Genomic DNA, 11,485 nt, shown 5'->3' with positions numbered 1-11,485 from the left:
AAGATTCGCTTTTCGTTTTTTTTTTTTATAGCATTAATATAATTTGCTACAAACGGTTTTCCCCGTTTCATTTGTTTTGGGCCCGTTGTTGTTGTTGTTGTAGTTTTTGCTTTTATGGAAAAAGCATTTAGGGGCGCTAACTTGGCCTCATTGAATTTGGGCCCAAAAAGTTGAATGAAATGTTTTCGTTGTTTTCTATATACACGCAACTTTTGTATAATGAGCAAGATATCAAATAGAAACTTACACTCGCTCTCTCTCTCTCTCGTACCCACTCACTCTATCTCTGTTGCTCTTTCTCTGTGTGTAATCCTTAGAAACTTGCCAATGTGCCGTTATGTGCACGCACACGCGGCCAGGTAAACAAATTTGTTGAGACGACAATTTCAAAATGCGACACCAAAACAAGAAGCAGCAGCTGAATCGGAAGGGGGAGCAGGATTAGGAGCAGACCAGGCCAGGCCAGGTAAGCAGAATATGAAAAATACATTGGACTTAGGATAAAAGAAAATTATGCAAAAATAAACACAGCGGCAAAGTGTGGACAAAAAGGCGCATGCAGCAGCACGAAAGTAAAAGAAAGAAGTGCGATAAAAACAACGTTTGCTCTCGCACTCTCTCTCCCTCTCTCTCCCTCTCTCTCTCTCTCTCTATCTGCTTAAAGTCTGTTCTGTTTTCAAGGTGATTATCCTTAAGACCCGCAAGCACAGCAAAAGTAGTGGTGTGTATGGGTTGTTGGTGAGGGGCCGGTGGAGAGGGGGCGGGGAGAGAGGCATAAAGTGGAACAACTTCGTATGACTGAAGACAAAGTTTTTCAAAGATGGAAGACATGCCAGGCGACTGTCTGGCTGTCGTGTGTTGAGCTACAGTTGTCGCTGCTTCTTCTCCTTCTTCTTCTTCTTCTTGCTCGTGGCAGGTATGAAATCCAAGCGTTAATATTTTTTAGCTGCGCAGCAAATTTGTAAATTTGTTGCCTGCCGCTTCTTTTTTTTTTTTTTTTTTGTCGCGCGACAATGAAACGCGGATAAAGCATTTTACGTGCAGGCGCCGCCGCTGGCAGCTGTTGGTGGATTGCCGTTGGTTTGGTGGGTTGGCGGTGTGGTGTGGTGGGCTGCTGCTCTGGTGTGGTGGACTGCGCTGCCTTCGTCGCTGATTTCGCATAAATTATGCAGGCGACGGGGCAGCGCACAACACGCGCATCGCTTACAAGCCGACGGATAAATGCGTTGTGCGATGTGCGACGTGCTTTATGCAGGCGCCATAACCAAAACGTAGACTTCATTGTGCTGCCCAACAAATTACAAATGTGCCGTGTTGTTTTTTTTTTTTTTTTTTTTTGCCCAGCAGAAACAAGAACCAGCCATTATCATCATCATCATCAGCAGCAGCAGCAGCAGGAGCAGCACGCTGTCGCAGCGCGCTCATCCAGCTAGAGGGCACACGCACTTGGGACACATTTGTGTGCTCTAATTTGTACATCAGCTGTGTGCTTGGGAGCTGTTCGGTCAGCGGGTAGCGGGGTAGCGGGGTGGCGGGTGGCGGGTGGCGGTTGACGGTTTACTGTTTTAAAGGGCGTCCGAAAAGCCACACAAAAGACATTTGAATTTGAAACATGGCACGAAATTAGTTTGGTAAACTGGGCAACTTAATGAATTCGTTTGTGTGTGTGTGTGTGTGTGCGTGTGTGTTGGGGTTTTGCTTTTAAGCTTTAAATCAAATGAATATAAACACAAAATAATATTATAAAAAAAAAAGGTGGCTTTCAAATGAAAACCAAACTCGAGCCAAGTGCATTTGACTGGAAGACCGCAAAACCAATTCATCAGCTCTCACAAAAGCCGTTAGCCGCAAAAAACACTATAAAAAAAAATAACTAAGATTGCTCTGGTGGGGAGTGCTCGACCAGCAAATACCCTGAACTCAAGCTTATGCTAAACAAGAGGAGACACACACACAAACACACGCACGCACACACACACACACGCACACATTAGCACGCAAGCCGCTTGCTGCGCAGTTAACGCTGCGGTCGTGCTTCTTCTTCTTTCAGTCCCACACTGTGAGAAATGCATTCTTGATTAACTTCGGTGTTTAACTTGCAAGCTTTATAAAATTTTCAGTGCATAAATATGACATCCAATTGTGCATACCAAAGTCCAAGGCTATACCTGAAAAATGTGTGTTTGTGAAAGCAAGTGTTATTTAGGCTAATGACTCTCCAACTGTAAGTCCAAGGCAGTGGCTTCCAAACCCTGAGCTTAACCTGGACCTAGTGAGCTTAGACCCAATACAGCTGCATTGGGAGTTGCGCCTGCTGGTGAGCGTCTAAATTCCAGTTGTTGTCTTGTACACCAGCAATATACCCCATTAGAGTTTGTGAATAGGGTACAACAACATTTGAGTAAATGAAATAACATTCATGTTGGCCCCGCTCATACGCACCACATGCCACATACAATTGGTTAGGCGAAGAGTTTGTGTTGGCTTGTAGCTGCGTTGGTTGGTGCGGGGTAAGTCGGAGGGGGTAAAGGCCATAAAGCAATGGCAAACGTTGCCACAAGAGTGCAGCAGCAGCAGCAACTGAACTCGGCAACAAGTTGGCCAACGTTGGCTGCTGTTGTGCCCCACCGCGCACATTGCTGTGGCAACATGCTGTTGCCCCTGCCACACTCGAGACGATGCGGCGTGTAGCACATGTTTTGATAGCTTCGCAATGGCAGCAACTCGACTGAATTGTGGCAACATGTAGAGTACATAAACATTCACGTTGTTTGCCTACACTTCGGGTGCGGCGCGACCGCACATGCAAATCAAATGAAAGCTGCGCTCCTCTGCCACAGGCGGCCAAGAGGGTTGGGGCCGGCAAGCAACCAAGGGCAACAGACTGACACCAATAATGCCACATACAGCGCATCCCACATGCCACATTGATGCTGCCATAAATATGCAATTTTATGTGACTACCTTGAAATGGCAAAAGTTGCGCCCAACAAAAGGTCAACGGAGCCAGCTTCAATCTGTGCTCGCAATTTTATTTCGCATTTAATTTCTTCTCATTTGCCATTATTTGCGCGTAATTTAACGGTCCACATGCATTAAAATCACTTGAAAAGGGTATCAAAATGTGCGAATATATGAATTCGACACAATTCGCCAAAATCTGCTGACTTAATGAAACTGAATTTTTATGTCGGACTGCTACTTGTTTTCTTGGGTTCTCTTGGCGCGTTTTGGGCATTTAATCTGCAGCTGCGCTAAGTTTATCAATTGTTTCTTGTATTTTGACAATTTTCTGAGCGTTGGGTCTTATTGCCTGGGCTCTGCTTGTGACAAGTTTAATCGGCAGCTTACAGTCCATATTCGAGCATAAAATAATCATTTATATCAACTTATTGTGCCGTGTCATCTATGACAATGAGCTGTACGATTTGCTCGAATAACTTTTGTTTGCTGTTTCCGCTCAACAACAACAGCAACAACAGCAACAACAGCAACAACAACAACAACAATTGGCACATTTGTTGTTTCAGCTGTTTATTGATAATTTGTTGCGGTTGTGTTATTTTGTAGAACATTTTTGGGCAGTCCCAAAAACACCTCTCTATTGCTTGGATAGCGGGTAGCTGTTGGTTGGGTTTGCTATTCGTGTCCGGGCAGGCGGCATTTCGTGTTTGTTTAGCCATAGTTATGTAAATGACACGCCCCCTGCCCTGCCCCTGGCTGAAAACCCCGGCGCCAGCTGCCGAAATGCTTTGAATGCTTTTAATAACTTTACAGACACGCACACACACGCACACGCAAACATAACAATAGACTGAACCTGCCCCATGCTGGGGCAAGAGCTTACATGTCCTTCTCCACACAATCACACACCCACACACACACACACCCACACACACACACACCCACCCAGCTGAATTAAAATGAAGAAACGCCTGCTCTAGGCACCTTGTCCTGCCTTGGCCTATTCAGCTTGGCCGCAAAGCTCTCAACTGGCTAAAAGCTGAGCTGTACTAAAAGCTGGTGAGGATTACGTCCAGGCAGAGCCATATGAAGCTGTTGTTAATGCTCCTGTTGTTGCTGCTGCCTTTGTTGCTGCTGATTTGCATTAAAAACTTTTCAAAATGAAATCAAAAGATAATTAAATCATTTTGACGTCAACATTTCTCAGCTGACGTTTACTTACGACACGCACAAAGATTAGCCGTGTGGGCGTGGCAACACACCTGCTAGACATTGTCGTTGTCGTCGTCGTCGTTTTTGTTGTTGCTGCTCTGCAGCTCATAATATTTCTAAAGAAACCAGCTTTGAATAAAATTTCGGCTCACATCGAGACGCACTTAATTAAAACAGTTGCTGCTGCTGCCGTTGTCGGGTGTCCCTTTTCGGTCTGATGTGGCACATGTCTGTGCAAAACCAATTACAAAAGTTGCCCCGAAAAATCGTAGACAAGCGTGGGCGACGGCTGGCACCGATGCAAAACACGTATACGTCATGTGGGACACAGCGACAGTGCATAAGTCGCCCAATTAGAGGTGTAATTTCTGTCTGTGCTTAAGTCAGCAGCAACAACAGCAACAACAATTGTTACTACAACAGCAACAGCAACAACAGAAGCAACAGCCAGAGAAACCACAGCAGCAGATGCAGCAACAACAACAGTCGCCGGAATATCAGCAACAACAGCAGCAACAACAACTGCAACAACAGCAACATCAGCAACATCAGCAACATCAGCAACAACAGCAACATAAGAAACAGCAGCAACAGCAACAACAGAAGCAACAGCTAGAGAAACCACAGCAGCAGATGCAGCAACAACAACAGTCGCAGAAGTATCAGCAACAACAATTGCAACAACAACAGCAGCAACAGCAACATCAGCAACATCAGCAACATAAGTAACAGCAGCAACAGCAGCAACAACAAGAACTGTTGCTATTACAGCAGCAGCAACAACAGAAGAAACTGCCAGAGAAACCACAGCAGCAGATGCAGCAACAACAACAGTCGCCGAAATATCAGCAACAACAGCAGCTACAGCAAGAGCCACAGCAGCAACAACAACTGCAACAACAAGAGCAGCAAACAGCAACAACAATTGCAACTAGAGCAGCAACTGCAAAAGCAACAGCAACAACAGCAACAAATACATCAGCAAAAGCAACAACAACAACCGCAATAACTGTAACAGTCGAAACCACGGCAGCAACAGCAACATCAGCAGCAGCAACGACAAACATAACAACAACAGCAACAATCACAGCAGCAACAACAAGTGCAGCTACAACTGCAACAGCAGAAGCAGCAGCAACAATAGAAGCAACAACAACAGCAGCAGCAACAATAACAAGTGCAACAATAACTGCAACACCAGATATAACAGAAGCAGCAGCAACAGAAAAAACGGCGGCAATAACAACAGCAACAGCTGCAACAACAACAACAACAACAGCAGCAGCAACATAAGCAACAGAAGCAACAACAACAACAACAACAGCAGCAGCAACCACATCAGCATCAACAACAACAACAACAGCAGCAGCAGCAGCAACATTATCAGCTGCAACAACCGAAACAATCACAGCAGAAACAACTGCAACAACAACAACAACGACAGCAACAGCAGCAACATCTGCAGCTGTCCGTCGTGTCAGACAAACAAAATCAAGGCAGACACCGGAATAGAAGAAACACGAATGGGTGCATGGACAGACAGATAGATAAAAGAGGCAGACGGGCAGATGAGCCCAGGAGTGCAGCCATGTAGCTAGGCAGAATGTTGGACAACAAGAAGTACACACACACACGCACTCACACACACACCCACGCATGCTACGTGCCTGGCTATGTTTGTGCCAGATTTATAGCCTAGTTTGGGGCGCTTAGAGGTTGGCTGGAAACTGCATTGCTGCAACGAGGCAACTGGCGACTGGAATGCAGCGTTAACCAGGCCGAAATGAAGCAATCAACGTGTTTGCCTAGTTGTTTTAGGCTGTTGCGGCAGCAACCACATAAACTGCTAATCAATGCGTAGCCAGCCGTTGGCGCCACGGCTCCAAAGTTAATTGCTTAAACTGACAGCTTGGCTGCCAGACGAGGCGCATTGAGGCGAATGCGTGAAAGCGACGCCTCAAGGGGGCGTGGGGCAGTGGACGGGGGGAATGGGATGTGTTACGTGGCATATTGTGTGTTAGGCCTAGACGAGGCCACGTCGTGCCCAGCCGAGCTGAGTCGAATGCCTTTGGGGCCTGTAATCAGCGAACAGACGTTGGGCACACGGCTGAATGAGCTCAGGAGTTGAGTCAAGGCAGGGCCCAAGCATCCGGGTTAAGACTGAAATAATTCATTTGTTGCTCGCCTTAATTGGAAAACTTTGTTGTGTCTGTGTGTGTGTGTGTGTGTGTGTGTGTGTGTCAAAATATGGCCATTTATTGCAGATTTTATTGAACATTTTGCGCAATTTCCGCAATTATTTGCGTCAAACAAACAAAACATTCCCAGCCATCTATGAAAATAATGTGAATTGCCAAATAATATTCACATGCCAATGGGCATGCAGTTATCTGAATATGAATATGATTGTGAATATGAATATTCATATTCATTTGAATGCCACAGAGAGCTCATAGAAATTTTTGCATAATTATTTGAATAACTTAGTTGTCGGTAGGAAAATCCCTAATTTATATTCAAATGAGCTCACATTTGGCTTTTGTGTATTTTACGAGTCTTAATACTAATTGAAATAACTGCAGCTTTTGTGCTTTAGATGGCTTTTCAAAACAATTAAAAATTATGGGATCTGATCGAAAGTCAAATACTGCGCCAGGTTGGCTAAGGTGGGATTGTTTTGGGCAGAAAGACAGACAGAGAGACTTTTCTATATGGCATTCATATTATTTTATTAAAAATGTCTTCTTCAATGCTTTACACATTTTTTGACAACATTCTTTCAGACTATTAAATTAGGTTTCTTCTCTAGACATCTTGGCCCAGCTTCTTAACCAAGCTTAACGAGCTCCTTCGAATTGGGTGCACATCTTCCATTCAAATCGAACTGCCACGGAACTGAAAGGGTATTTAATTGTTAGCACCTCCTTTTTCAGCCTGATTTGTTATTGCAAATGCCCTGCAAATAGTGCATTGCCCAGTTGTTTGTTTTCTGCTTCTAATTTGGTTATCTCTGGCCATGCAGCGGCCTTCTGTTAGTGGATTAAATCAGATTTATATAAATGTTTGAAAATAAATTAAAATATATATAAGTGAGTGCAGCATGTGAATATTGATTAAAGCAGGCAGGATTTCGGCTAGAGCTTGGATGTAGGGGCTCGGGCTGGGGCTTGGATTGAAGCTTCCGTGGCAATTCAATCACATAATGGCGCACTTAAAATTATTCGCCTTTTTTTTTTCTTCTGAAATTTGCAGTTCAGGTTTTGTGCCAGCCATGGCAATTATGCAAATGCTGTTGCTGCTGTTGTTGTTGCAGCAGTTGCTGTTGCTGCCTCTGACAGCATGAACTTAATCAGCATGCATCGAATGTGATGCAAAGTGCGGGCAAACGAACGCTGCTTCCGAGTGTATGTGTGTGTGTGTGTGTGTGTGTTTGCAGGTCAGCAGGAGCTGCTGGCTGACAGGCTGCCTATGCAAGCGACCTCATTTGAATTGCATTTGCCTGTGCACAATGCGAAAAGTGTGCGCTTATCAGACAGCGGCCAGATGAATGTTGACATTGTACGTCCTTCTCTCCGTCCGTGCGATTTGCTCGTTGTCCGGCTGTCTGTTCGAATCGCATAATCGCCGAGTATTTTCCAGCACGTCCGCCCGCCTGTCCGACTGTCTGTCCGTCTGTTTGCTTGCAACTAAGTGCATTGTGCTCTGATTAGCAAAATGCGCCTGTTGCAGGCTGCATTAAGTGGCATCATTTGGCATCGGCTGGCATTAAGATGCAACCGATTGAACTGAATGGGGATAAATCCTGCATTATTCAATGACCTGGGCCTGGGCATTGCAAATGAGTTGGCCGAGAGCCAAGCACACTGCATCTAGGTGTCAATAGCATGTGCAATGCCCAAAATTCAATATACAAGAACCAGGCAGCCGAGCCCATGCCCCAAAAAAGCCAAAAGAGCTATGCTTTAGAGCGCATGAGCTGGGACACATGAGCGCCATGGGCGAGCTTGTGCTGCGCCAGAGTTGGGCGCGTGTCGTGCCTTTAATTTCTATAGGGACACGATCGAGCACGAAATGTTGCTTGAAAGTTAAGCTAAACTAAAGTAAAGAATGTTAAGAGAAAGACTGTTATCGAAAGCAAGATAAAATCGTTCAAACATGTTATCGAAAAATCGAGGTAGTTATCGAAAGCAAGCGACACGCGCTCATCTCTAGTCGACTCACTCAATTTGTCTGCCAGCAATTTAAGAGCAGAATCATGTACTAGTTGCCCGCCTCGCCCCGCCCCCACAAGCTGCCCCACTGGCCAACTTCCACCAAACTTGGCCCAAAATAATTGCTCGACATTCGAATCAGATTTTAACGAAGCGCATCGAATCCAAATCCAATTGGAAATGTGATACAGAACACAAAATTCGTTATGTGATTGAAATTTCCATTTGCCCATTGTCTGGCATTTTATTATTATTATTATTATGGATTTATCGCATTTGCATGAGTTTTGCGGAGGAAATTGTGTTCATTAAATGCAGAAAATGTTATGCATCGATTTTTAGCTGAATGCAGGTTGATGCAATTTTCGACTAAACACACATTAAAATTGAAATATTGTGTGGCCAAAGTTAATTTCAATGTTAAACAAACCGCAACCCACAGGCAAACGAGTAAAAGCCCAGCAGCAACAACAACAACAACTAGTTGGCAACAGCAGATGTCCAACGACATTTCAACTTTAAACGAACCGGAAATGCGAGCCCACAACGGCATCATTAATCATGACTAGCAACAGCAACCAGCTCATAAAGGACTCTAACTTCCGCTCCAGCCGCTTGCCCCTTGCCCACAAGCATTGGCCGTGTCCATGTCCAATTCGCTTTCGGTTTCAGTTACAATGTTGACTTTACTTAACGGGCGGCCAACGTTGTTTTTCTTTCAGTTTTTCACTTCACCCCCCCTTTTTTTTCATACTCTAAGTTATTAAAGATTAGCTGGGGCCTTTAAATACGCTTAGAGAAAAATGTTTTGCTGCTCAGAGTTTAAAGTGTCAAAAGTTGACTTTTTCTTCTTAAATATTTCTCTACACGCATTTTTCTATGATTGTGAGCACCCTATTCATGCGTTTTATTCCCACTTTTTTTATTAAGTATACGCTCTATGCCTGTTTTTACTATTATTTCTGATATTAAGTATACGCTCCATTCTCCAAATGCACGCAGTCTTTTCGGTTGCTCTAGATAAGCAAATTGGGCTTAAAGTCTATTTAGGGTCCACGAATACGATATAATGTTGCCGCAATTAGTTCTTGCTCTTTCTATCGCTAGGCAGATAGTTTGGCGATACCTGGGCAGAGCGATAGCTTGGCCAGCTGAACGATGCAGAAACTTAATTACAATTTGGCCAGCTTATTTGCAATATCCACACTTCTGTTAATAATCTCTTTAGCAAATGAAGCCATAGGGTAACTCGGATTCGTTTAGCCTGAACCCTCTGGCATTAACTTTTCGTGTTTATGTTTTTTCTCTTTGTGCAGCGTATTAAATTTTAATGCCGCACGAAAGGACTAGGTCGTCTAGCTACCGACCAGTTCAGTCCAGTTCGGTTAATAGCATTTTCTGTGAGTTTTTACTGCCGAAAAACCTAAACAGAAAGTTGACCCAAACTTTAGTGCGGCCCAACAAAAATGACGCTATGCGCCAAAAGCCAAAAAGTGTTTGCGCTGTGTTTATGTGACCTTTTTTTTTTGGTCGCGTGGCAAGTTAATTGGATGTTGCATGTGCAGCATAAAATGACAACAGTTGCGTGCACAAAATAGCTGCTGCACTCAGGCACACTAAAATGCGCACTAAACTAATATGGTTAGGGTGTGCGTGTGTGTGGGTGTGCGTGTGTGTGCATGTGTGTGTGTCGCTCAAGTTGTTGCTTTCGGTTCGCATATGCTGCACAGCAAGTGCGTTGGCAAGGGCGACATATTTGTTTTAGCTCTTACTGCAGTTGTTGTCGTTGTCGCTTGCTGCTGCCTGAGCTGTCGAGTGCTGCTTCACGTGACCAACAATTAAATAGCAAAGTGTAAAAATTTGTGGCTTCAGTTGGAAAAGGGACTCGGCTGCAATTCAATTGAAATGTCAACTGCTCAGCTCTTTGAGTGCGACTGTGGCAAGTTGCATAATGAACTGAAGTAGCTATTAAATAGCTCTTTCACATAGTCTTGCATTTTATTATATTTGTTGTTTCTTAGTCTAAGGCTTATTCACCTGAGGCTGCAGCTTTAAGGCATTCTGCATAAATTGTGTTGTCTGCTTGGCCGCTGCTTGGTTTTTGATTAATGGGCGGTTAGTCAGCTTAATTAGCTGGTATGTATTTAATTAGTATCTCAAAATGCATTTTATTTATTATATAAGCTGCCTTTTGTAATTGGAATCCCAACTGTTCGCTCAAAAGCGAACTGCATAAAATATTATTGCATACTTTCGGGTGGCGTCTTTAGAAATCGCTGCCTTGCATCCAAATGCATGGGATTTGATCAATTGGTTAAGCTTGGGGCAAGTTCAACTCGGTTTGTTTGTTCCATAGATCTTCTGATACATTTATTACATATATTAGCTTTGATAAGGTAAAGCAGTATTAAAAGCTTAAAAGCAACTCTCAATTCATTTTAGTCAAATGCAAAGGGTTTGCTTATCGGATTTGCTAGCACATATAAAATCTTTTAATTAATAGCATATTATTTTATTATACACCAGAGTCTTAAACAAATCAATCAGAACTCAAAGCAGCTCGCAATAAATTGTAGTGCATACTTTCAGGCGGCTTCGCTGTGCCCGGCACAATCCTGCTCAAAGTCTTTCCACTTGCTTTAAGATTTATTTGCTCTGGCACAGACTTGGCCAATAATTATCAGTTTATGGCCTCATCAAAGTCAGTTCAGTTGTTGTTATTATTATTGCTTAACGCTTTGTAGTCGCTCGCTGGTGGAAATCAATCACAGTGAGGCAACACGCCTGCTCGTGACAACAAAGCTCAAGTGGCCGCAGGGTATTGTTAACAAGCTTAACAGCTATAAATGCGATCACTTACAGCTCGTAATCAATGACTAACAAGCAGCAATAGCAACAGCAGCAGCAGCAACAACAAAATCCGTCTAAAAAGTTTAGCTTATAGTCTTTTGGCCAACAGTCTATGCGGCAAGCTGTTAGCCCGAAGCTCATAAAAATAAAAGTTTTGCCATTAGTTGTCCAACAGCTGCGCATAACTGTTCTCCGCCTCCAATCATATTTCCTTCCAGCCCGCCACACCCTTCAAATGAAACTCAAGC

General features: G+C 43.9%; 2 protein-coding genes across 3 annotated transcripts in view; both read left to right on the top strand.

Moving 5' to 3' along the window:
- Nucleotides 1–11,485, top strand: part of LOC6624884 (protein qui-1) — a 73,571-nt gene that overhangs the window by 809 nt on the left and 61,277 nt on the right. The window contains exon 2 of one of the 2 annotated variants that reach the window (XM_070210245.1): nt 318–466. The exons of the other annotated variant lie outside the window; for it this stretch is intronic. The gene's annotated coding sequence lies outside the window, so the exon portion shown is untranslated. The remainder of the gene's footprint in view (nt 1–317; nt 467–11,485) is intronic. 2 annotated transcript variants of the gene reach the window in all.
- Nucleotides 2,211–4,905, top strand: LOC116650880 (putative uncharacterized protein DDB_G0294196). Its single transcript, XM_070210591.1, has 2 exons — nt 2,211–2,224; nt 4,560–4,905. The coding sequence occupies exons 1-2, from the start codon at nt 2,211–2,213 to the stop codon at nt 4,903–4,905; spliced, it is 360 nt and encodes a 119-aa protein (XP_070066692.1).

Source organism: Drosophila virilis, chromosome 5 (genome assembly GCF_030788295.1).
Source record: "Drosophila virilis strain 15010-1051.87 chromosome 5, Dvir_AGI_RSII-ME, whole genome shotgun sequence".
NCBI lineage: Eukaryota > Metazoa > Arthropoda > Insecta > Diptera > Drosophilidae > Drosophila > Drosophila virilis.
This window is presented reverse-complemented; position numbering and strand designations above follow the sequence as displayed.